Source organism: Eublepharis macularius, chromosome 15 (assembly GCF_028583425.1).
Source record: "Eublepharis macularius isolate TG4126 chromosome 15, MPM_Emac_v1.0, whole genome shotgun sequence".
NCBI classification, from domain to species: Eukaryota; Metazoa; Chordata; class Lepidosauria; order Squamata; family Eublepharidae; genus Eublepharis; species Eublepharis macularius.
The window spans coordinates 26,667,741-26,695,117 of record NC_072804.1 but is presented as its reverse complement, the minus strand read 5'-3'; the positions used below and the strand labels follow the sequence as shown (position 1 = coordinate 26,695,117).

The 27,377-nt window shown below is 46.0% G+C and overlaps 1 protein-coding gene across 1 annotated transcript; it reads left to right on the top strand.

Annotated features, from left to right (window-relative positions):
• The first annotated feature begins 18,283 nt into the window (after positions 1-18,283).
• Positions 18,284-21,225, top strand: ID3 (inhibitor of DNA binding 3). Its single transcript, XM_054999811.1, has 3 exons — positions 18,284-18,820; positions 19,775-19,842; positions 20,453-21,225. The coding sequence occupies exons 1-2, from the start codon at positions 18,497-18,499 to the stop codon at positions 19,829-19,831; spliced, it is 381 nt and encodes a 126-aa protein (XP_054855786.1). The 5' UTR covers positions 18,284-18,496; the 3' UTR covers positions 19,832-19,842; positions 20,453-21,225.
• The last annotated feature ends 6,152 nt before the right edge of the window (positions 21,226-27,377 follow it).

The window sequence follows — 27,377 nt, the reverse complement described above, 5'->3', positions numbered from 1 at the left end:
AAACTGGTCCTTGAGCTGTTCTTTATTAGTCTGTTGCAAATACCAGGTGATGTTATTTACTTCCGTGCTTGAGCTGCCCAATTTCCTTATATTAAACCTCTGTTAAAGGGACAGGGCAACCTTCCCTGGCAACCTTCAGTCTATGGAGAATGGTATTCTCCATTCTGATAAAATAGCAGTTCCCTTGTTGGCATCTTGTGTGTTTTCTTCTTAGATGTAATTAGATGTGTTAGATGTAATATTTTTAAATTTTTTAATGGCATTTGATATTTGTATTTCTGTTATCCGCCCTGAGCCAGCGAAATCAGGGAGGGCGGAATATAAATGTAATAAATTAAATTAATTAAAAATTATAACTATCTGGGGGCCTGTGCTAGCTCTTCACAATCCTAGTGATAGGATCTGAAACGGGTTACACTTTTTTAGCCTTTGCAGGATTTCTTTTAAACGCAGCCGTTCACATTGAACCTTCTAAGAATGTTATTTCATCTATAGTTTCTCTGCTCTTCTTCTAGCCAGGATGGAAGCCTCATGCTAGAGAAGAGAGACCCATACATCCTGGCATTTTCTGTAGTGTCACAGGGAAGACAGAGAGCTGCTGTAGCACAGTGGTTAAGTGGTTCGGCTGCGAATCAGCACTCTGCTGGTTTGAATCCCACTCCTGCCATGAGCTCAGTAGGTGGCCTTGGGTAAGCCACTCCTCCCAGCCCCAACTGTATTGTGGGAATAATAATAACACTAACTTGTTCACTGCTCTGGGTGGGGCGCTAATCTCTCTAGAATTGCATCTGAAGAAGAGAACTGTGATTCTCGAAAGCTTATGCTACAGTAAAGTTAGTTGGTCTTAAAGGTGCTACTGGAGTCTTTTATATTTTTGCTACTACAGACTAACACGGCTAACTCCTCTGGATCTATAATCTCTCTAGAAGAGCAGTATATAAACGTAGTTATCAACATCATCTCTGGAATCACAGGACAGACACGTGGTGTGAATTTGAGCCATGGCCCAATTGTAAGCCTCAACTTACCAGCAGTGAAGACTAGTTAGAACAAATATATGGAGCTACTTCATAGCAAGTCAAATAGATAGTCTGTCTACTTTAGTATTGGCTACCCTACTGTGACTGCCAGTTGGCTCATCCTAGTTTCAGATAAAGAAAGATCTTTCCCGAAACCTGAATTATGGCCCGAGGGCAGCAGCTTATCTTAGAACCGAACTCTGGTCCTCTCACATCCGAAAGAAGAACCAGACCAACAAACCTGACCTGCATCTGAGCAAATGGAATTCTTTGTCAAGAAGCTACCTTAGAACAGGTCTTTCAGCATTAGGAGAAGGGCCTGTGGCTTAACAGCAGAGCATCTGCTTTATATGCTTAAGGTCCCGTATTCAAGCCTTGGCACCTCCAGCTAAAAGGGATCAGGAAGTACCTGAGACCTACCATCTTCCTGAGATCCTGAAAACTTGCTGCTAGTCAGTGTAGACAATGCTGGTTTCAGGAGACCAGGGCTCATTTCAAGGGGGAACGCACCGGAACACAGTTCTGGCAGTTCCCCAAAGAGGTCACATGTCAGGTGGCCCTGCCCACCTGACTCTCAGCCATTTGGGGCCCATTTCGGCCTGGATTGGGGCCAAAACAGCCCGGATCGGGCCTCTGACAGGTGGTGGATCACTCTCCCACTCAGCAGCGTCCCGATCCTAACCTTTTGGGGCCCCTTTTAGGCCATTTTCAGCCCCTTTTTGCAATTTTGGGCCCAATTTCAGCCTTGAATGGCCAGGATTGGGTCCAAAACAGTCAGGATAGGTCAGGGGGTGTAGCACATGCAAATCAGTTATGCCAATGACACACTTCCGGTGATGGCAAGGGGCGTGGCATATGCTAATGAGTTATGCTGATGAGTTATGCTAATGAGCTTCTCCAGCTCTTTTTCTATGAAATGACCCCTGCAGGAGACCAATATAGTTTCACGTGTTCCAGTCAACCCATTTGCCTGTCTGATTCAGTACCGCTTGCATTGACTGGTAGTGGCTCTCCAGACAGGCCTTTCCTAACACTTAAGAAGGGCTTTCTCATTGGCCCGATGCAATATATTCCCCTCTGCTGTACTTGAAGGCCGTTACAAAAAGGTCCCCCAACGGCTGAGCGTGTTTGCCCATGCGAGACCGGGAAAGTAGAATCAATTGAGCGCATCATGCCTGCCTGTAAGTTTTATCATGAAATACGTATAAAATATGTCCAACCTGTATTGAAGACATTTTCGAGCCTTCTGGATATGGCGAAGAAGCTTCCGTCAGGTTCTAATTCCCAGATCACGCTGGCTAGTGCCAGATTTCTGGCTGCAGCTTACAGAATCCGCAGAGAATAGGCAAAGGAGTGACGTTTGTTTTTACATTTTAACTCCGAAAGCCTAAATTCTTGTACTTACATTGTTGAGCTTTTATATAATTATTTTTTATACCAAAGCTGTGTATTTTGAGTATGAATACTCATTTATGTTTTTAAATGGATGAAATGGTTACTAACTGTAATTCCTCAAATAAATAGATCCTTTCAGGTGGGGATGCCAAAGACCAAATTTACTGACTTGTATTATATTTATACAATATATATAATATTTATATGCCACCTTTCTCCACATTGGGGACCAAAGTGGCTTACATTGTTTTTTGCATGCAAAGCAGGTGCTTTGGCACTGAACTATAACCTTTCTGTGTTTAGGCTGGTCCACTGCTTGTTAAATATTCCATTTTGCCAAAAGATTAAATCCACGTCAGCTATAGAGAGAGTCTTTTCCGTGGCGGCCCCTACCTACAGGACCAGCCTCCCTACAGCTGTCATTAAGATTCCCACCTTGATCCTGGGGAATGGACGGTGAAGTGGGGAAAGAGCCTTAACAGCTACTTCAATAACATACCAGAAAATCAGTCGGTGCCAAACTGATGCTGAAAAAAAGTTTGGCGCTGGTTAGTCCTGTATCAAAGCACACATAGCAAAGAAGACCTCAACACTTCCGGCTCAGCTGGGTATTGGACTGCCTCTCCTGCTGGGTCTGATGCCGGCCACAGTCTATACTGTGGACCTCTTGAAAATCAAACCTGCCCACTGCCGGAGGGGGACAAAAGAGGCCAGGAGATTCAGAGACTCCTGCGGCCTTTGAGCCTCCAACAGTGCTGGCACTCTGACAGTCCCACAAGCTGTCGTGTGAAGGGTTAATTCCCTCTCCAAACAAGCTGCCTGAACACTCTCTCTGGGAAAAGAGCGGACATTCCCAAAGGCTGGCTCGGGGTTTCCCAGAGACAGGGCAGCTTTGGCCATCTTTGGGACCCAGGGGAGACAATAACAAGAGTGGATGCAGCTGTGCGACAGGGATGGGAATCGCTGAGGCCTGTCACAAAGAGAGCGCTGCGGCTGGACCACCCCTAAGGAGAAAGAGAGGAGCAGCGGATCTGGATCGATGCCTGAGCGGACTTTGGATTCTGCGGCACTTGCCAGCTAGAAACTAGCTGGGCTTCTCTTGATGGGAATTGGACGCTCAGAGACTTTTCTCGTCATTAATGGAAAGGGAGGGAAATTTGCTGAGAAAAAAAACAGGCCTTGAGAGGGAACAATCTGCCAAAGGCCGCTGCGGCTGCAGCTGAGATGCCTTCGTAGGCAGGCACTTGTGGCGGAGGTATGGGGGTGTTTCTGGGTAGAAAGTCAACTAAGTTAGAATAGATATAGTGGTTCAAGGGCTGGACTGGGATCTAGAAGACAGGGGTTCAAACATTCACTCTGCCAGGGCTGCTCTCTGGGTGATCTTGGCTTAGTCACATAATGTGAGCTTAATCTACCTCAACGGGTTGTTGATGCATGCTGCCCTAGGCTCCTTGGCGGAAGGGCACCATAAAAATGTGATAAGTAAAAGCGGGGGTGTGGGTGGAAGTGGCCTGCTATTTCAGATCTTCTTCAAAAGACCTGCAGAGGTGAGGTGGGTGGAGACCAGAGAGAGGCTTTTCTTCAGGGGAGGCATCTTGCTTCTGGAGTTCCCTCCCCCTTGAGGCTCACCTGGTGCCTACCTGACTGTCTTTTAGGTGCCGGGCCAAAATGTATCTTTTAAACCTGGCTTTTAACTGATGGTTCCCATCTATTTTTGGTTATGTTTATGGTCTACTTCTAGCCTGAGAATTGCTGTAAGGATATCTTTTTCAGCGGCAGTTTTTATGCCCCTGGCTTGTTATATTATTGATCATATCTAACATTTGTATGCTTTCTCAAAAAACTTTGTGACCTTCCTCAAGCATGTCTCTGAAGAAATGGGATATAAATTTCCTCAATAAAATAAATAACAATAAAGAAATCATAACTTACTTCACATGGACTGGGGAGAACAATGTAGTAAGCCTCTTTGATCCCCGATGGAGAAGGAAAGGTGGTGTGTAAAAAATAACTATAAATAAATAAATGTCCTAGAATACCACTTTCAACATTGGCTGTTTCCACACAGCTTACCTTATTCTGCAAAACAGCGAAATCTCACGTGAAATCTCGCAAGAAGACGCTGTTATTGTGCGAGAAGACGCGATAACAGCGTCTTCTCGCGAGATTTCGCGCAAGATTTCGCTATTTTGCGGAATAAGGTAAGCCATGTGGAAACGGCCATTGTCTATAGAAACCAGCAAAGCTCTATGGGAATTCCAGGCCAACATGCAGCCCTCTTGCATCACTGGCTCAGTCTACAAAGCCCCCTTTCAACTCTCACATTCAAGAACAACCAACGACGGGAGCCAGGTGCAGTTTCCAGTTGGGAAGGTGCTTGCCAAGAACCGTCCCCTTGCCAGTCGTTCAGACATCCAAACATTGCTGGTGCCACAGTGTGTTTGCACTGCAACGGGGTCAGGGAGAGGCAGGGTGGGAGGGTGGGAGGGTTACAGTTTACCACCAGGTATCTGAGCTTTTTATCCTGGTCCCATTGTCTCAACTATCTCTTTTGTTTGCTCCTTGGCTTCCTTGAGAAGTCGACGTGCTGTCTGATGACAAAGAACCTGACAGGTGGTTTGATCACTAAAGGTGGTGACAGAGGAGAAGACAGGAAGGGCTTAATGGAGGATCATAAATCATAAAGGGTGACAAAGGCCCTTCATGCCCTTTGGGCTCAGCCTGGCATAGAGCAGGAAGGACACCGGCAAAGGGGATGGAGGGTTGCCAGTGAAAGCAAGAAAGAAAAATTGGGCTTTAGGAACCCTCAGTCCTTTCAAAGAAAGAATGTTGGGTGTGTCCTAAGAAGGCAAGCAAAGGATTGGAAGGTATATTTGACAGATTCATCAAAACAGAACCAGGAAATGACAGTAGCTTTATTGACTTCTGTTTGTGTGACAGGGTATTTCCCATGGAGACAGGCGATATTGTCAGTGGCGTGAAGTTCTGGCTTGCTTCATCTATTGGCATGTCTTCTATTAAGCAGGCTTGCCCTGTTGCATTGTGGGCATGGTAGACATAATCTCAGACATCTCAGTGCTAAACCAGAAATTCTTTGTCTACAACCATGGACGAGAAGTTCCAGGCAAAATTTATGACTGCTGCAATCAAATGTCAAAACACTTATTCCTGCTTGATTTGGGGGCTAGCCATCTTCTTTGTCCTTTTGATCAAAGCACCTGAAGATACTACCTGAAAGTGGTATGTAACTACGGGTTTTTTTCTGGGAAAAGAGATGGCGGAACTCTCAAGAGGGAAATGAGGAAGAAACACACAGGGTTCTTTGAAATAATATTATTTTCACGCACTATTGCCAAGTATTTTCAAGAGGTGCCAGAACTTCGTTCCACCACATTCCCACTGAAAAAAAGCCCTGTATGTAACACAATGTGTGTGACGCAACTCATAGCGGGTGGAAAACTGGGGAGCTGGAAACAGCCAGTGAAGTCCTAAGCAGAGTTACGCCAGTTTAAGCCCATTGGTTTTAATTGGCTTAGACTGGAGTAACTCCGCTTCGGATTTCACTATGAGTTTGTGTGATTTGACCGATCATTGCAATATTGCTATCAACATCCAAGGTTTCAGGTGGGTGGCTATGTTGATCTGGAATAGAACAGCAAGATTTGACTCCAGTAGCACCTTAAAGACCAACAAGATTTTCAGGGTATAAGCTTTGACTTGCAAAAGCTTATACGCTGAAAATCTTGTTGTTTTTTAAGATACTACTGGACTCTAATCTTGTTGAACCTTCATGAGATTATTGACAACCACTGACAAGATGTTGGAACAATGAAGCCACAATATTATCTTAGTTTCTGAAGGACAATCAGACAGGACTCTCTCCTGGTTTCCCCCCAAACTGTGCAAAACTGAATTATTCAGGAGGGCTTTCTTACTCAGTTAATAGGGCTGTGTTGTAAGGAAATGGTTCAAAGAGATGCTTTGATAAAAGGATAGGAACTGTAGACTATACTACTGGACACTCCTTGTTACTGTCATTTATTATGTCATGTCAAATTGGTTATGCTTTGTTTCAACATTGTTTCAGCTCTGAAATCAACTTCTGCTTGTTTTTCAAAATTCTGCAATCTATAGCCTATTTTATTGGATATTGACTGTCCCAGCTGTTGATTGTATTGAATTACAGAGTGTAATCCGTCTTGAGTCTCAATTAGAAAGATGGTCTGCAAATAACGAAAATAAAATCAATAAAACTAGATCCTCAAGTGTAAGGAAATCTCATTTCTTTAGTATTCAAAGCAAAACATCTTAGTTCTGAGGAAACGTGGTTCTCCCTTCAGCCACCCACACAGTAAACACCTGCACAAAATACACAGTGCTTATACGCTTGTTTGAGTACCACAAACACCTATTGGATAATGCATGTGACATCACCGATGGCAAGAAAGAGCTCCCTTGTCCACAATGTCTGTGTTATTCTGTTGTCATCTTGAAAGGTTTTTTTAAAAAATGTCCTCATGAAGCATGTGTTCCCTTGCTGTTCAGCTAAAACACCAAAACACTTGTAGATCCAGAGGAGTTAGCCGTGTTACTCTGTAGTCACAGAATAGTAAAGAGTCCAGTAGCACCTTTAAGACCAACTTTATTGTAGCATAAGCTTTCGAGAACCACACAGCTCTCTTCATCAGATGCATGGAGGGTATGAAGAAACTGGCCAGAGATATATAGGTGGTGAGAGGAGCAGGGAATAGATGCAAATCAGTGACAAAAGTCATGAAAGAGGTGGAGTGCACAATCCAGGCTGGGTGTGACCCCTCCCCTCCATAGATGAATCGGAACGAAATGCCTAAAATGCAGTTAGTTCTGGACTTGTTGGTTACCACTAGCTGGAAAAAGGCCCTTCAAAAGGTGCCTTCACATTTCCGAAAGAAGAGATGGGAAGTGTCCATTTCAGTCAAGCTGGTAAAAACTGAGAGAAGAAGCAAAAGCCAAGGAGCATCTTTGAGCTTCAAGGCTAGTTTGGCTATTTGTAAACAGAAAATGGCCATTTGGTTTGGACAAACCTGTCTTCCCTTACATTATGTGGGAACTGGGTATTGTATTTTGGGTGACTTAGGGAAAGATCACACATACAAGAATAGTTGAGGCATACCCTATAGAATTATGTGGATAAGATCTGTGTTGTCAGCGTTTTAGGGAATAGCTGGGCTCTTTTTGTGTTGCCATAGGCTGCATTCAGCTATCACAACAAGCCACAATTTCTTTGTGACACTGGGCCACAAATACTCAGCCTGGTACACTCCCAAACCCTTCTGTCTGTGCATGGAGCCTGCTTTAGGACCTCTTTGGTCTAATGGTAATTTGCTGGGCCATTCAACACATGACAACACCTTATACCAAATCAAAGTCTATCGAAATCAGTATTGTCCACTTTGATTGACAGTGCCTCTCCAGGGTCTCCGGTGGAGGTTTTTCACTGGGCCTATGACCTTTCAGCCGGGGATATCTGGGACCTTCGGTGTGCAAACTACCGAAGAAACAAATTTCGGTTTGCTCAGGTTTCTGCATTTGATTATCATGGCACATTGGAAGTTTGATGGAAGGTGGCGCAAACAGGAAGCTTTCCATCCTCCTCTGGTCTCGACTGGAGGAAGGTGGGAGCCGGTGAGAATGAGAGCAAACTGTGTTTGTGACTGTCATGAACAAACAAAGGTTTCTTGTGACATCTGAATGCAGCCAGTGTTTGCCTTCAGTTCAGATAACTAGAAGCAGTAAGTCTTAAGAGGAAGCATCACTAAAATAGCACAATAATCAAACAGGAGCCTCAAAGCAGGGCTCTTCCACACGCTCGACTTATTCTTGATTTTCATAGCAGTCAGTTCCCAAGCTTTGGAATCGGTTTGGGTACCATTCTTCTTCACATTTTCCCTCCCTTTGCATTTGTACAGTTGTGGAGTCAGTTTATTTTGTTCTGTATCGGCCTTAAATAGTCAGAATTTTTCAAGAGAGGGTCTTGAAACACACGCACTTTTTGATTTTTTTTGTGCATGCTTAGATCAATATATCGATATAAGGGCGGAATTTTTTTAAAATGAAAATGAACACATGGAGAAGTTGTTGCATGGGGAAACCTAAAAGAGGAAGAGTTCTGCCGCCCATACCTAGGTTTCCCTCTCACCCCTGTGATCCAAACTGGAAAGCCCTGCCTAGGCTGAGCCAGAGCCAGAGCCAGGAGACAGAGACCATCATTGGTAGGGCAAACCAACCTCTGTGGGGAAGGAGTCCAGAGAAGCAGCGGCTAGACACTTCTCAAATTGCACTGCTCTTTCTGCTGCCAGAAATGGCTGCTGCTGCCGCCACCACCAAGACCCCCGGGGCTTTTGCACTTTTGAAACCATCAATTTCAGGGCTTTTTTTCAGCTGGAACGGAGTTCCGGAACCTCTTGAAAATGGTCACGTGGCTGGTGGCCCCGCCCCCTGATCTCCAGACAGAGGGGAGTTGAGATTGCCCCGTGCGGAGGGCAATCTCAACTCCCCTCTGTCTGGAGATCAGGGGGCGGGGCCACCAGCCATGTGACCATTTTCTCTGAGGGCAACCCACTGAGTTCCACCACCTCTTTTCCCAGGAAAAAAGCCCTGATCAATTTCATATTGATATATCAACCTACCATTGTACTAATAGGTGCAGCAGATTCTCTGAATTCCCAGCTTTCATTTTTTAAAAAAGTCTCTAGCCCCTTCCCTTGCAAAGATAAAAGAAAAAAAGGTGTATCTCCACAAATTGGCCTGGTGTGCATGGGAGCATTACCGGATAGGGTCACCAGGTCCCTCTATCCTCCTACCAGGAGGGTTGGGGACCCTTACCTCGTGCCAGCAACACGCTCCAGAGATGGCATGATCATGTCAGTTCCAGAAGTGATGTCACCACACTGGCCACAACAGCACTCCCACGCTCCACACACAGCCAATTCAGCCTGTTTGGGGCCCAAATTGGCCCCAAACGAAGTGTGGGAATGCTCCCACGGCCAGTGCGACATCACTTCAGGACATGACGTCACCATACCGGTTGGGAGCGTGCACGCGGTGCACATCCCTGAGGTGCTTGCTGGTGGCGGGCAACTTCCGGAGTTTGTCACCTCCTGCTGATCGCTGAGTGATCGGTGGACGAGGGGGCAAATTTCTAGGAGTTTGCCCGCCACTGGCTGGCACCTGAGAACCCTACTCTGGGACCTGTGCAATGATGTCACTTCCTGGGAGTGTGCAAAGACAACAACAAATTTAAGTGACCGTCCACCTCCTCCTGCCGGGATGATAAGGACTGCATAGGATCGATTTCAGTGGGTTTAGCCTGGAATAACTCTGCACTGGTAATCTCTTAGCTGTTGCCCAACAACTGCAAGCTTTTGAGTTGGACACTGGACACTAAATAAAATAATGGTGGGTGGAGAGATAAAAATAAGTTGCTGGGTTGTCATGGAAAGCCCTCATCGCGCGCGCGCGCGCGCGCGCATGTGTGTGGTTGGCCCAGGCACAAACTCTCTGGCTAGCCTACCTCACAGGGTTGCTGAGGATAAAATGGAGAACAACGTAAGCTGCTTTGGGGTCCCCACTGAGAAGAGAGGCAAGGTATGAATGGAGTAAATAAAAATCTCAGAGCATATTAAGACACAATAGATATATAATGTATTAGCTTTATTTCTTGGAGCAAATCGCTCTGTTTCACGTCAGACTTACCTTACATTAATCTGGAGTAGATACAATTATAAGAGAGCTCAATTTATCCCACACTCTCCCCCTTCTTCTCTCTCACCTAAGCTTCCTCTCTCCTCCCTCCTTCAGCTAAGTAGTCCATGCTTTATTCTCTTAATTTTTCTTTCTTCCTTGGGTCCCATTATGCCATCTAACTATATAATTAAATGTATTTGGGGTGGAGGGAGTCAAGAATTGTTTTGTGTTTGTTTTACTGATAGGACTGCAATTTTGTGTATATGTGGTTGTTCAACTAGATCACCCCCAAAACAGCTTTCACGCTAGTCTGCAGGCATGCTTTATTTCTTTACTCCCATTTTGCTTGCTAAAACCACTCTTCATGTTTAACAATGGTATTTGCAATGCAAAAGAGTATCATTTCAGGAGTATCAAGTTAATAATTTCATTTGGACATTTGATCCCACCCAAGTTAAACCTCAACTGAGTTTAGTGGATGACAAACGTTTCATTCTTTAGTTTTGTATGAAATAAGAAAAATAATCTATAATCATATCCATCCAAAAGATGTATAAAGCGAAGCTCCATCTTGGCATTGACTGTTCCAGAACGCAATAACCATAGGCTAGTACTCTACAGACCAACTAGCAACATCATTAAGCATAGATATTGCATGATTCAAATATTTCATCATTAGCATAATTTTCCAAATGTTCGGTTACCAATTCATAATGAAAGGTAACTGACTTTTTCCAGTTAGCTTTGCTGCTGCAAGTAAACTAAGAATCTTCAAATCAGATACCCGATCTAACCCTTTTGAGTAACATACCAAAATTATCTTATGGTCAAAAACACACAGCCTTCCAATCGTGGCATAGATTAATCCTATAATTGTAGGCCACAAGGTCTGAATTTGAGGGAAGTCCAAAAATATGCATAAAATCAGCTTTGCTTCATTCTATCACACTCTTGCCCTGCTCGTTCCCCTTTGGTGTGGGATGCCATCTTTCCTCCATTTTACCCATGCATCCATCCTATGAAGCAGGTTAGCTTGAGAGATGATAGTTGGCCACGTTCTCCTCCTGAATTATGTGGCTGAGTGGGCATTTGAACACTTGTTGCTCTTAAGACAATGCGCTCATACCAGGGATCCCATGGCACCCACCCATAGGTCTCTTGGTGTGGCCAGGGCCGGATCTAGGGTTGCCGGTGCCCAGGGCAACCCTAGTCCAGCCTCGCGCGCGTGCTCTAGTGCGGTGTGATGATGTCATTTTGGTGACATCATCACGCGGGACGCCGGAGGAAGCGTGCGGGGCTGGGAAGCCGCCAGCACCATTCGCTTCTCCACAGGCGAATGGCACGGGCGGCCTCGCAGCCCCCGCGCTGCCTTTCACCTGCCCCGTGGGACAGGGGGCAGCCTGCTTGCTGTGTGCCCCCGTCCTGCAGGGCAGGCAAAAGGCAGCATGGGGGGCTGCGAGGCCGCCTGTGCCATTCGCCTGCCCCACAGGACGGGGTGGCCGACTGCCCCCTCTCCTGCGGGGCAGGTGAATGGCGTGGGCAGCCACGCTGCCCTTTGCCTGCCCTGCAGGACAGGGGGTGCACGGCAAACTGGCCGCCCCCGGTCCCGCGGGGCAGGCGAATGGCAGCACGGGGGGCTGCGAGGCCACCCATGCTGCCACTTGCGTGCTCCGGCAGCTGGCAGCTGCTCTTGGTGCCCCCTCCCTGGTGGCGCCGGGGGCAGATTACCCCCCTGCCCCCACCTTGATCCGGCCCTGGGTGGGGCAGCCAGTCTGGGCCCAGCGGTGGCAGCCATCACTGCTGGCTATCTTCTGCATCCTTGACCCATCACCAGACTGTTGCATGACTTGCCCAGGTGGAAGTGGACACCTTGCCTGCCTGTCCAGCGCTGATGCTGCAGCCAAGCTAAGTGTGCTCGCCAGCATGGGGCTGAAGGGAACTTTTGCAGATATTTCCCCCCTCACCTCCACCCCACTGCAATTGTGAGGGTCTACTGCACTTTTTTTTAAAAAAAAAATTGTAAGGCAGAAAAAGCATGACTCAGCGGTTATGCATGCTTAAATAAAAATTAACTTAAAAGAGAGAATAAACAGTGTGATCCTAAGCAGACACGCTCTTCTAAGTTTACTGACTTCAAGGGGCTTAGAAGGGGACAACTCTGTTTCGGATTGCACTGTAAATCTCTCCCGTACAGACCCTTTCAAAATCCCATCAAACTGGAAGCTAGACAAGTAAACAGATCCTTAAATAGCTAGGCCCTTGACTGGGTTCAGAGGTAGAAAAAGTTAAATCGTAGTGATTATGGAAGATGGACTTCTTCTGTTTAGAGTGGTTTCTCATTCATATTTCGCACCAGCTCCTTGGCTGTGAGGCAGTCAGGGATCCTCAGATTCTAGAGTCTTGAAAACTCCCTCTCTGCGCTTGCCTCCCATTCCAAGAACCTGAGGTTAGCCTGGTATGATCAGCATCTGTCCCAGCTATGTACTCCCATTCTTCTGATCGTCTTCAGTGTTCCATTCTCTAACCTTGCCCTAAAATCTACAAGGAAAAAAAGATTGCCTTTAGAACATCACTAGCTTAAATCCTGCCCCCCTCCATTCTTTGCTTTTAAAATGGGGGAGAGGGGACAGACACTCTTAAAAGTCTGCTTTGTAATCCAGGCCCCAGCTGGCTACTTCCATGTAACAATGCATTTTACATTTCCCATCCAGGGGCTATCTGCAGTACAGACCTTTTTAAGAAGTGTTAACTGTTCAGGGAAGGCGTAGCAGAGGGTTTTGGGGGGTCATTCATGCTTAGAAAGATCTCAGGGAGGGGACAGTCAATAGTGAGGAAAAATAACCAGTGAAGACAAGACAGCCCTAAAGGGGAGAAGAACACGATACTAATAGGTGTAAAGCAAGAAAGTGACTGAGAATGTTGAGGCCCCTTCATGATTACCACCTTTATTCAGCCACATGCTTTCATGCGCTCTAGCTGGTATGCTGCAGATCACACACGTTTATGCTGCAATAGATGCGCTAATCTTTAAGACACCCCAGGATTCTTTAGAGAGATGTTTCATACACTGTTAGTTATTTCAGTTGCAACAGCCTAACGCTGCTTCGTCTCTGGAATTAAATGACAGTGAAACGACAATTACGGTGTTTTTGAAAGTATACTTCGGGTGTGTGGGGGGGGAGGGTGAACGAGGGCTTGTCCGAAACTGCTTCCAGAACAAATCACTGGTCTAATACGATTTTTAAAAATGCACTCGATGTGACCCAGCCTCCCGATTTCATCGCTCCACCTCCGTGCATTTGAGCGAGCAGGGGAGCTCTTGGTGTCATCGCGGCAAGCCAAGAAAGCAAAGTTCGTGGCTTACCACTGTCCTAAACCGTTCCAAGTGACAGATATGAGCTTAATATCCTCTCTCTCATTCTTGGCTCTGCAAGGGCCTCGGTTCCCAGAAAAAGGCCAGAAAGGCTGCTTTACGGCCCCGACCGATTGTCTCGTTTGAAAACACCCCCAAAGCCTTCACGAGAAAGGAAAGGCCATTCGCAAGCACGGCTCGCCAGTTCCCCAACATGCATTGAAAAGCTTGCAAGCCCGGAGTCGAGTCCTCCTGCAAAGCCCCGCCCACTTCCCGCCCGAGGCCCCGCCCCGGCCTCTTCTCATTGGCCGCCCGGCGAGGTTCCAGTTCGGTGGCTATGGCTGCGGAAAGGTTGCCTTGGCCACGCATCCCTGTGTGAATGCAATGACGTTCGCCAGGCTGGCGCCAGGCTGTCTGGAACTGCGAGTTAGATCAACACAGCTGGAGGGACAGGGACACAGCTGGGCAAAGGGAGCAGATTCCTCAACAAAAAATAGGATTGTGAGAAAAGTTCTTAAACAAAAACAGTTCAAACAAAAGCCTTAATGACATCCTTTCATAAAAAATACAAAAAAAAAATGCAAGCAGGGCTGGAGGAGGGAAAGGGAGCAGGAGTGGGAACAGAAAGTTCAGGGATGCGCCGGCGCTGCCTTTTGCTCAACAGCCGAGCAAGATGCATCCACACACGCGGGCTATGAGGGGCATGGCTGGGGATACCAGGCGGGTTGGGTGTGTATGGAGGGGGAAGAGCTGCAGAGCTAGCACCACTCGATCGCCAATAAAAGTATACTGGGGATTAAAGATTACAAGGAAAGGAACAGAGGCACCCTGTGAAGTATGCTCGCCTGCATACTTAGAAAACAAATCTCCTGTACTTTTCAGCCAGTGCAGGCTTAAAATGGCTTAGAAATCACCAGAGTACAATTTAAAAAAAACAAACACAGAGAAGCCATTACAAAAAATAAAGGAGACCCCACTTCAAAGGCCAATAAAAAGGTGTTGGGTAGCTGGAAAGAAGGAGAGAGGCTATATGTGATGGATGGTAATACACCGCCAGATCTGATTCCTCACTTACTTGGAAGTAAAACCTGGGTGGCACCTTAGAACGCAAACTGGTTTTATGCTGGAATAAGTGTGCATGCTTTTTGCACTTCAATCTCATGCAAAACTGATGGCTATTGGACTCAATGGAACTTACTCCCAAGTAAGAATGGCTTGGACTGTCCAATCCTATCTCTTTACTCAATAATAATACTCTCAAGTAAAGGTGTATAAGAATGTAGCTTTAGCCTAACAACTTTGGGGCAAGTCTTTAAACTGCCTTCACTCAGGTCAGTCCTATAGAATAAAGACAGGCCTTTTTTCTCAGGAGTGGAGTTTCAGAAGTGATTTCTGTCCAAAGTTGCAACTACCAAGGGCTTTCAGAAACGAAAGCTTGTGTTGCCTGGAAAGCAAGGACAACTTTAATCTAGGCTCAGTTTTTCTCTTTGCTCAGGAATGAAAATTGGCAAGGCCAAAGCTAAAATATGGAGCAACAGCTGAGTTACCCAACACAATTAAACTATTTTGAATAGTAAGCTTGCATGCAAAATGTTCTTTAAAGAATATTTCAGGAAAATGTACCCAGAATAACTGGAATAGATCTTTCCCCACTGCAACCAAAACACCCACAATGCAAACATTACTTTTGTAAATTCTGAAATGTAAATTAAGTTTTTTTTAAAACATGGAAATACATCATGATTGATTATATACACAATGGAGGGGGGTGATTTTTTCTCCCAAGCCTAACCAGAAGTGCATGGGGAGGGGGATGCTTTGGTTTTTAAAGAGTCAATAGTGGTGCAGGGGGGGGGAAACTAAGGTTTAGATAGCTCTGGAGTACACTGTGCTTGTAGCCAAGCATAATTTTTTCCAGGTGTCTTTTGCTTCTTGCCTCCAAAATAACACACTTTCTAAAGTTATACACTGTCACCAAAAAGAATAAGCAATAGATCTAAAGACCAACTGCTAAACTAGCAGGGAAATTAAATGGCATATGAATGTCACAGAAGAAGTTTATATGTGGAACCCATGATAGTTGCTAACTGTGCCATCCTAAGCAGTCTAGTAAGTGAGGCTCAAACCTAGGAAAGTGTCCAATTGCAATATAGAGGTTCTTAAGTCACCGTAGTTAGCAGTGAATCTGTCTTACTCCCTTTCAAAGTCATCTGTGCTCACAGTCATCATTATGTCTGCTGGCAACCAACTCCAATTTAACATTTTTTTGAGTAACAAAGTACTCTGTTTTGGTTATCCCAGGCCTATTGCCTGTCAACTTTATTGAGTATCCCCAAATTTTAGTATTCTTGGAGATTTAGTACTCCCTGCCTCTTTAAAACTTCCCCAGCTTTACTCATGAATGGGGCAGACATACATTGAAAAACATAGGATTGCTTCCATCACACATAGTTTGTTAACAAACCAATTCTAAACACAAGGAGACCAGGATTAAGCATTCATTCTGCTGCAATTTTATGCACATTTACTATTGATCTTCAAGGGACTTTCATCTGAGTCAACATATATATAATTTAATTGCATGTGAGAATGAAGCAATATATATATGGAGGGACTGTATCCATTCCTTGGGAGACAATCTTACTGTGGGGCTTCTTTTCATGTCACATCTTTACAATTAGGTTGTTAGAATTACACACAGAAGGCTAAGGTGACAGCTTTTCCTTGAAAAATCCTGATCTACCTGTGTACAAGAGATACCACCCCCAAACTTTGTAACCAAAATTAGATGCATAAATCTTCAAATCTGTACATACACCAAAAGAGAATATGCAGACTGGAAATGTGTGGAGGTTGACTCTGTTATGAGTTCCAGATTAAATTATTATGAAATCTTCCTTCCATTTACGGCCCACCTAACAGATACAGCTCATGGCAGGGAGACTTTGGCTACTCAAAACAGTCTTATTCCAGTGAAATGCAGTGGTTACTGTCAGATTAAGATCTGGGAGACTCTGGTTTGAATCTTCAGCCGTGCAAACTCACTGGGTCACTTTGGGTCAGTCACTCAACCTAATCCACTTCACAGGGTTGCTGTCGAAAGGACAAAATGGAGGGTATGTGTTATAAGCCGGTTTGGATCCCCAGTGGGAAGCAAAGTGGGGTATAACTATCCAACTCAATAATGCTCGTAGCAGTTTACTGTACAACCATAAATCTGGTCGAGGTGCCGGTCATCACCTGGGTGGGAGACTCCCAAGTGCTCCATGTGCATTACCTGGACTTCCCTGATGGAAGGATGGCAGGACAGAAACGTCAGTAACAAATAATAAACAACTCCACTCTACAATCAATGTCATAAGAAACAGATTCTCATGTTTTAACTTTGTAAATCTGAATTGTTTTATGATTTTAATTGGTATTAATTATTTAATGTGTTTTAATTGTATATGGTTGTAATCCGCCCTGAGCCTGCTAGTGTGGGGAGGGCGGAATATAAATCGAATAAAATAAATAAATGTTAAACATCAGGCTGGATCCAAAGGTGTTCGTTCTTCCAGGCTGGATCCCAAACATAATCCTTGGGGGAGGGGGGTCCATTGACAACCCCCAAGACTAGCTGGCTGAGGGTAGTCCTGAGTGTGGCTGTGTTTGCACCGGCCTATGAGATGAGGTTTCTCCATCAGCATGACCAATGGGCTGGCAGCCTTTGTGTCAGAAGGCTACCTTACCCACTGGACTAGGGTGCAAGACTTGGGTTCGATTCTCATGTGAGGTGATAGAATGGACTACCAACTCCAGCTAGAGGACCACATTTTAGTATGCTCTTTGATACAGAGAACTCACTGCAAATAGAAAACTAGCACAGACAGGAAAGACAGGTAGGCCCATTCTCCCTGCTGAGCTAGGTTTCTGCTTGTCCTTTTTACTGATGCAAAAGAACATCAGAGCTGGAACACACACACCCCACCCAGCACACATACACACTAGTGGCTTCTACTCTCAGTGTTCTGGTACGTTCATCCTCCTGCATGTGCCGAACATCAGTTCATTAATACACCACTAAAGCATCTTCACGAGCTCGCTAAGGCAACCATCCTCGAGGGGTTGTGTGTGCTCCCCCCACAAGATATTGTTAGAAAACAATCTGGTCACCCCCCCCCCCCCAAATTTTTGTTTATCAAATAAACCACGTCTTTGATGTCATTTACACACACACACCCTCCTATTCCTATTCTCCGCTTTCACTGGCTCGAGTCCTGTTTGCTTCGCCTTAACCTCCTCTTTCCCGCAATTCATTTTTTTCTCCTTGGTCACAAGATAATTCTTGACGCCAGAAAGTCTGGAGGTCATATGAGTAGCAAATTGAGGAACAAGGCGGCACTAAATCCGTACAAGATTCCTTCTCCCTCCCCCTTAACCCGTGGAAGGCAAAAAAAAAAAATCTTCAAAACCCTGGGAAATTTCTCGGCCGTGATGGGGATTTACGGCCTGCAGAAAGGCCTTCGAAAAAGGCAGCTTTCCCCCGAAAGCCTGCGATCAAGCCGTTCTCACGATCCTACGAAGAGTAAGAAAAGAACGCGATCCGCGTCCATTGGCATCTTTCTCGCTTGCCCTGAAGGCGCCCTCCTTGAATGGACCTGGGGGGCCGCGGAGCCCCGCCCCTTTGGAACGCGAGCTTCCTCATTCCTTTGATGTCCTCTGCTATTCGGTGCCGGCCGCAGCCAATAGAAACCCGCTTCGCAGTTCTAACCGCTCGTCCCACGTTCCAGTCGACACTCTCGGCTGTCGAGGAGGGAAGCGCGGCGGCTCATTTGCATCCCGGGGGCGGAGGCGCGGCGCAGCCCGGCCGGCCGTGTGCCTATAAAACCCCGCCGCGGCTGACAGCCTCTTCGCTTGGGCGCCAGAAAGAGTGCTGCAACGTACGCCCGCTGTATCGCTCGCAGCTGCCGCCGCCTGGATTCGCTTCTGCAGCCCCGCTGGTCTGCCTCTACTCGGTGCCGCCATGAAAGCCATCAGCCCGGTGCGATCCGTCAGGAGCTGCTACGAAGCCGTGTGCTGCCTCTCGGACCAAAGCCTGGCCATCGCCCGGGCGAGCAGCGACAAGAGCCCGGCGCTGGAGGAGCCCATGAGCCTCCTCTACGACATGAACGACTGCTACTCCAAGCTGCGCGAGCTGGTGCCGGGCATCCCGCAGGGCACCCAGGTCAGCCAAGTGGAGATTCTCCAGCACGTCATCGACTACATCTTCGACCTCCAGATCGTCTTGGAGGAGCAGGCCAAGAAGGGGCAGGATCCCTCCGCGGAGGCTTCTCTCCTCTCCTTAAAAGTAAGGAGACATTGCGGGGCGGGAGGGCAGAGAGCGGCTGGCGGGGTGCTGGCGGGCCAGCCGCGGACCCTAAAGCGAATGGGGGGGGGGGCGCCGGGGAAATGGATCCGCGTCGCCCCTTGGCCAGAGGCCGGGAGTTGACTCCCCTCTCCTGGCCACTGCGGGCTTGCGGTGAAATCTTCCAGCGGGCTTGGCAGGGCGAAACTCCGTTTAGGATTGCGCTGCTCATCTCAGGCGCCGCCGAGTCGGGAGTCCTTTTTTTTTTTAAACCGCGGGTGGCCTGCGTAGTTCGGAGAAGGCTTTCGTGCGTTACCTTAAACCCGAGTTAGGGCGCCTTCTGGATCGGGGCGGGTGTGTGTGTGTGTGTGTTAACAGATCCGAAACGCGTTGACTTCGAAATCCCAAGCGCTGGCTTGAGATTGGTTGCCTTCCAAAAAGGCTTAGGATCGCGTCCTTAAGTCCCCTCCCCGAGAAATATCCTCATCGAGGGCAGACTTTACTCGGAAGCCACCGATATTACATTGGCAGACTTTGCTTGCGATCCAAGGCTGAACTCCGAAGCGGAGGGAGACCTACTGAACTGGGTGGGACTTGCTTCCCAGTAAACATGCATGGAAGCGGGCAGGGCTCTTCATAGGACCCCGGGTCTTTGGGGGGAAGCGTGGTTCGGATCCGCGCACAGCCGCCCTAAGAAGAGACTCATAAATAAGCTCCTTTGGGTTCGATCTGGGGAGATTTGCTGTCCGGAGGGTTGTTTTCGGACTGCGACATTACTGGCCCAATAGTGTCTACTCAGAAGTAAATCGCTATTCACTCACAAGTAAAGACCCACGGGACTGGAGCCTCAGTCAGTTCTCTAAAGTTGGGCTGCTTGTCGCTGTCTCGGTATTATTGCATCTGTTCCCATGAAATCAGGACCCCCTCCCTTAATTCTCCCCCCTTCCCTTCTTGCAGGCAGCCGAGCTAGCCTCAGAACTCTGCTCGAAGGACGAGAGGAATCTATGTCACTAACCGCTCAACAGGTAGGTTCGAAAACCCAGCCTAATCCCCTCTCCAAACTTAATCAGATCCTTAAAAAAAAATTAAAAACACCCTCTGAGAAATGCAGCTTTGAGGTGGAAGGCTACTCCAGAGTAACCCCATTGGGCTTCCTTGCCCGTACCACAAGCCTGTTATCTGTGCCCTTGCCCCTGTTGCCAATACGGCAGTAGCTGCCGCCTTGAATGCCTCTCTCCCTTTGCCTGTAAATGGAATCATTATTTTACCATGTCATTCTTTTTATAGCTTTTAAGTCTCTGCAGCTGCTTAAACAAGCCCTGTTGAAATCAGTGAATCAAGAGGCACTCTTCTCTCCCTCCCCCCTTTCTGGAAGGCATCCCTCCCTCGGAATCTGTAATTTTAGATCCATCTGCAGAGAGTTAGAAACAGAAGGGTCCCTTTCTGTCTCTCTTCCCCCCCCCCTTGGTTTTTGGTGCCAATTAGCAAAGCCCCAGCCTGAGTGTTAGCTCCTGATTTCTTATCAGCTGGAGGTAAATAGACGTTTCCTCTGTGGCGCCAGGATGTCTGCAGACCTGCCTCTGATCTGCCTGCTGAAAATGACATGTCTTTCTCTCCCTCCCCCTCGCTATTCAGACTGCAGGTGTGGGATCCTGACACTTGGTTCTCTCCAATGAGAAAGAGAAGGCGGCTTGACTGGCGAAAGATCAGAAGTTTAACCCCTGCAAGCCACTAATGGAGCGACTGCCTTATCTTTTCAGATAACTTGACTCTGAGACACGATTGCGCAAGACAATTTCAGATGCTTTGTCTGAGTCTTCCAGTAGCAGGTTTTATTTTTTGACTCCCCCTCCCCCAAATCTGTCTGCCTGAAAACAAAAATTCCAGGCAGGTTAGGAGGATAAAAGCAACTTTTCAAAATCCTCTCTGCTGTTAACAATGGGACTGCTGCCTTGTACCTAAAGGAGAATTCTATGACCATTCTTTTCCCCCAAGGGGTGAAAAACCTCAGCCGTCTGATATACCTGACCAGCGCATCTCGTCCCCAGCCTTGGGGAGGCTTAGAAGCGAAATTATGATTGAATCCTTCCAACGGTGTGACAGTTCATGAAAACATGGACAGATCTGTATTTTGCAAAGGCAAACGAGAACTCTTGCACAGAATGCAGCTTGTGTGTATATTTTGGATTATAGTTTTTTTTTAAACATTGATTTGGGGTGGGGGGTGGAAGAGGACCTTCAAGAATATGAGAACAGTCTTGGGGCTGTGGCCTCATGGTTTTTTTTTAATTGTTGAACTCTATAATAGAGATAACTCGTGTACCTTTTTTGCAGGAAGGAGAATTTCTGCAGCCATGAATTGTACTTACTTTGTAAAAAAACTTTTTATAAAAGTTTCTTACATAATATATTGTACGGTTTGGGTTTTTTTGATGTTGTGGAAACTTAGCTCGTGGGGGGTGGGTTGTGATACATGCATTCTCAAAAAGAAATCCTAACTGGAAGTTTAAACATGGCTCTGCTGGTATGGGATGAGGGTTGGTCTTCAGCACTTAGAGAGGATTACAGGAGTGCTGTGTGCTCCCACATTTTACTGTAGTCAGCCTTGAAGGGTGGGCAAGCATTATGTTGTATCTGGAAGGCTGAGGCAGGTAGTAGTTTGCCTAAAGCCATGAAGCATTCCCAGATGCTCTTCTAGGAGGGTTATCAGAAAAAAGAGCTTGAGTTTCCTAGGCCAGCAATAACAATGGAAAGATTTTTGTGTTTTTTTTAAAAAAGTGAAATGGTTATAAAAGTAAATTGAAATAAGTAGCTGAAGTCTTAGAAAGTGAACTTTAGCTTCATTTGCACCCACCAGGTTTTTTTAAAAAAAGATCAATGTGATGAAAGTTTTCTTGCATTCTGTCCATTACTGAAGAGATGACTTTTTTATTGCCAGTTACACTGATCTCCGTGTCGAAGCACTCAGATCAAAGCCGGCCAAGTATTTACCTGAGGAACTGGTAAAATGTATCAAAATACTGTCTGAATCTTTCCAATTTTGGAAACCATCAAGACTACGACAGGGACCTAATGGAAAGCCCAACTAGCCATCTGTGTACTTGTGAACCCAAACCTATTTTGTCAAGACAATAATTTTGTACCGTTACACAGGATATGGTGAAGACAGGCTGATGTTTCGAAATACTAGTTACATTGTTGGCCACAGGAATTGACTTGTGTGTTGCAAACTTGGAAGAGCTGTCTGATGATACATCTGATACCGCCCCCCCCCCCCATTACCAGTATAGCCGTACTTTATGATCAAGACCCCTTACTATAGTCCTGCAGGTAGGAAGTATTATCCGTATAGTGCTGATACTGGAGGGGAGAGAGATGAAGCACGCACACAGTTACCTGGTGATTCTTGGCAATGTGATGAGCTTTTGGGGTGCTTCTGCATTACACTACAGAAGTCAATAAAAGCAAAATATAAAGGATTTTATTTTCTGGGATCGTATGCAACTCTTAACTACAACTCCCCATCAAGCAATTTGGCACACACTGGAAGGAAGGGGTCATGGCTCAATAGTGGACAATCCAGTTTGCACAGGGTCCTAGGTTCAATTCTCAGCATCTCCTGTTAAAAGGATTAGGTGCTGGGGAGGACCTGAGACCCTGGAGAGCCACCGCCAGCTAAAGTGGAATCAACTATCCTTCCTGACAGACCAAGGGTAGCAGCTTTGTGTGTTCAAAAGAATATTTGCAAGTTCTGATAATCTCTTGGGGCAAAGCTGGAAAAATACTACTAGTAGCCGGACCCCCCCGAAAAGAACTGTACAATGCCTACTTTGTCATCTATTTACTGCTGTAAATATCTGCAGGACACAAATAGCAAACATTTCAGGAACCTTTCTCAAGTAGTCCATTGGGGGCGGGGAGGGGGGGCTTCCCATGCAAAGTCAAGTGAGCATGAACTGGGCATGTGGTGAAGGTTCTGGAACGGCCCTTGCTGCATGGAAATGGGGCAAAGCTGGAGCCAGCCCAACCCTACAAGCCAACCTAGGCAGCTGCTTCAGGCACCAGTGCTCTGTGGGTTGCAGCAATATCCTGGGCACTTCACAGCATTTTGTTGCCCCTTCTGGTGCTATCCCACCACACTGGTTCGGATGCACACCGGCAGCAGAGGTGTGGGAGGAGGCACTGGTTCGGATAGCCCTGAGTGGGGAACCCATCTTCGATTGCGGCACAGATGCTCTGGGTTTCTGATCAGCCATGGGCACATTTCCCTGCTTACATTTGCTCCAAACTTGCGCATGGACGAAACCGCTCTGTGAGTCCCCAGAACTCGCCAAGGCGGACATCCAAAGCAGGCCAAGTCTATTTACTGCCTAAAGCTTTGTGTATAACTTCTCTGTGTTCCGCTATTTATATCCCACTTCTCTCCCTGAAGTGGACCCCAACTGGCTTACATGATTCTCTTCAGTTTTATCTTCACAATAACTGAGGAAGGTTATGCCAAGGGAGCGACGGGCCAAGGTTATCCGGTGAGCTTCCGCGACTAATTGGGGATTTGATCTCCCAGGCCTGAACAGCTTGACTAGCCCAGTTGGCCTGAGCTCATCAGGGTTTGAAAGCGAAGCAGAGGGTGAGAGAAATCAAAGGAAGACACGGGTTGATAATCGGAAGAGTGCAATGGCAAGCCACCTATCCTCATCTTATGCCTGGAATGCCACATTGAAGGAGTTACCATGGGCACATTGTGATTCAACTGCACGTTCTTCTCCCCCATTTTAGTCTGACTCTAACCCAGGGGTCCCCAACCTTTTGTGGATGGCAGGCATGACCAAAATGATTGCCAGGGCAAATGGGGGCAACCCTTGGCTGCCACAGGTGGTGACTTGAACCGCAAATATCAGGGAGTGAGCTTATGTATAACTCTAATAGTCAGGGCTTTTTGGGGGGAAAAGAAGTAGTGGAACTCAGTGGGTTGCCCTTGGAGAAAATGGTCACATGGCTGGTGGCCCCGCCCCATGATCTCCAGACAGAGTGGAGTTGAGATTGCCCTCTGCGAAGCATGGCGTGGAGGGCAATCTCAACTCCCCTCTGTCTGGAGATCAGGGGGCGGGGCCACCAGCCATGTGACCACTGTCAAGAGGTTCCGGAACTCCGTTCCACCACGTTCCTGCTGAAAAAAAGCCCTGCTAATAGTAAATACTAAAACATTTCAGGGTTGCTCCGTTTAACAGTATGCCTTTTAAAAAGAATATATTGTTTTAAATTATTATTTTGCATACAGCTTACTCTCAGTCAAGCTGGGAAGATTCTTGTGCTGTAGAGGCAGCTGCTGCCATAGCAAAATTTTAAAACTGCACAGCCAATCAGATCTTCAGTGGCCAATCAGAAGCCCTGATGTACGAAAATTCCATCTGGCCCCACCCACTTTTAAAAAACATTTGATGAGTGCCAGGAAAGGTGTGGCAAGTGCCGTGGTACCCATGGGCACCATCTGCCTGCTCTAGCAACTAATCTATACTGGCTCTTACTGGGCAAAACTAAGGTTTGTAATGAGTCATTTTTATAGTCCACCTTGTATCATATGTGGTGGACTTGTGAGGTAGCTAAGCAATACTGGGGAGATATAATAGAAATAATTAATGAGGTTTTGCAAACCCAAATAAATAAGAACCCAGAATTGCTGCTACTGAACTTGGGAATGGAAGATGTTCCAATGCAGTATAGAACATTGCTATTTTACATGACTACAGCAGCAAGACTTTTGTATGTGCAGAAATGGAAAGTGCAAGAAATACCAACTATAGAAGATTGGATTTACAAATTGTTGTACATGGCAGAAATTGACAAAATGACAAGAAAACTGAAAGATCTGGATCCAGGAGAATATTTTGCAGACTGGGGGAAATTGAAACAATATTTAGAAAAAAAATGGGATGTGAAAGGAGGACTGTGGCAGTTTGAGAATTATTAATTTGTGATTTTATAAAGGGGAGAGAGAAGTAACATTACCATTAATGGGGAAATTTAGTTATTAATTAAGCTAACACTATTATTAAGAAGATTGTATTAAAATAGATAGGTTAAACAGTTAGTAATAGAATGGATATATTAGAGAATCTGAGATACAGAATAATTTGAACATGCTTAGAATAAGGGATACAATATATAAAAGATTTAGAAGAATATAGTTAAAAATAAGTTAAACGATAAGATGGGTTAAGGGTTGGAAAGCTGTTGGAAGTCAATAAGGAGGGGGCGAAAGGGTGGGGGTTGTTATAATTTAGGTAATATGGGGAATTTATGTAAAATTTATGTACTCACCAATAAAATTTAAAAAAAAATTATAGTCCACCTTTCTCACTTGTACTCAGGGAGGATTACAAATATAAGAACTGTTTTATCAATCATCAAGTGAACAATGTAGTATGATTTTTAAAAAATGCATCTTAACTACAAAGATTCCTGATAAACCAGAATAAGGCCTTGTGGCTGAGAATTACAAGCAAACAAAAACTTGTCCCAGGCAATAATTCAATGTGGGTAAAATTTAACCCTTACAGAAAACAATTCAATCTAAGAATAGTTTTCTTGCTTTCACCACCACCACCACCACCACCACCTCAGCCACACATGCCCTATTAAGCAATTGGAATGCCTGCTGCCCATTTTCAAGTGAGTTTGCAGCCTTGGTACTAAACTGAGTAGGATCCTCGTTGCCAGCTCCATGCTCGTTTATGCACAGTTGGAGCAGCGCTGAGCAGCAAGTAGGCACCAATCCATTACAAGTCTTCAGTATTGCATCTGCCAGCGCAAGGTTAATTGGCTTGCAGGCCCAAGCTGATCTGAAAGAAGGTGCTACTCTGTACATTTGCAACACTTGGTTTATGGGAATGCCCCATGAAGCAATCTTGGTAACCCAACAGCAAACCCGTTTGATTTTTTCCCAGTGCTGTCACCTTGTGCATAATTTACAAAGTCAGTCTTTCACTTGTCAACCCTGGGAACTGGGTCTGTTACAGCTTCCCGAAGGACAGATGCCTGTGTTTGAAGGGTAGGCTGGAATAATTGCCACTTAGCTCATATTCAGGAAGGACCTCTGGCAAGTCATAATCTTCCAGTTGTAGCAAGGACTGTCTATTGAGAGGTAGTTTGTGTTAGTGGTTAGAACACTGGGCTGGGCTCAGGAAAGCCTAGGTTCAACTCCACACTTCACTAGTTAGCTCATTGGCTAACCAGAAGGCATCAATGTTGCTCGGTTGAACCGACTTCCAGCTTTGTGGGGAGGATGGTGGTGGAGAGTGCCCTCAAGTCATAGCTGACTTACGGCGACCCCTGGTGGGGTTTTCATGGCAAGAGTCTAACAGAGGTGGTTTGCCATTGCCTGCCTCTGCGACCCTGGTCTTTGTTGGATGTCTCCTTTCAAATTACTAACCAAGGCTGACCCTGCTTAGCTTCTGAGATCTGACAAGACTGTCTTGAGATGGGATAAAAATGTACAATTTCTTTTTTGAAAGTACAGTACTTCCTTCAACTATCGCTATTTTTTACATTTGAGAATATTTTTGTTATTGTTAAGAGGAGCGATTAATTGTGATTCTTCAAGGTTCAACTCCCTCTTCTGGGTCGCTAGAAATTAAATCCCTTGTATGTATGTATCTTCTGTGCACATTAATGCACAGTGTAGCGCACAGTCTTCTCTTTGTCTCTCTTTATGTGTTTTCCTTCTAATGCTCACACATGCAAGTACATGCCTGTTCTTTCTCTATCTTTTCTCTAGTGCCCAGGCATATAATAAGCATATGTGGGGACATCTAGGACAGGGACCCCCAACATTTATGAGTGTTTGGAATTTTGAAACTGGGAAGTGGGCACCACTGCAAAAGGACTGCCAAATGAGGCAGAGCCAAACACACATGCACACACCAGAGGAAAGATTATGAAGAATTTAAACATTTCCCCCACAGAGGATAACATGCACACAGAAGAAGATGTCCAATAAGAGAAAGGGAGAATAAAACACAGTGAGAAGATGACCAAACACTGGCGGTGTGTGTGTGTGTGTGCTCCTTAGTCCCCACTGTCTCACAGCTGATCCATGGGTCCCATTCAGGATCCTGGATCCCTCTGCAGGGGAGAGTGGGAGAAGCCAAATGACAAGCCCCTTTATTTACATGACGGCAATCAGTCATTGGCTCGGTAGTGCAGTGGTTAAGTGATCCGGCTACAAATCAGCACTCTACAGGTTCGAATCCCACCACTGCCATGAGCTCAGTAGGTGGCCTTGTGTGAGACACTCCTTTCAGCCCCAGCTCCTCAGCTGTATTGTGGAGGTAATAATAACCAGGGGTCATTTCGTAGAAAAATGGAGGAACTCATTAGCATAACTCCTTAGCATATGCCACACCTCTTGCCATCACCGGAAGTGTGTCATTAGTATTACTGATTTGCATATGCTACACCTCCTGACATCACCTATTCTGGCTGTTTTGGACCCAATCCTGGCCATTCAGGGCCAAAATTGGGCCCAAAATGGCAAAAAGGGGCTGAAAATGGCTGAAAAGGG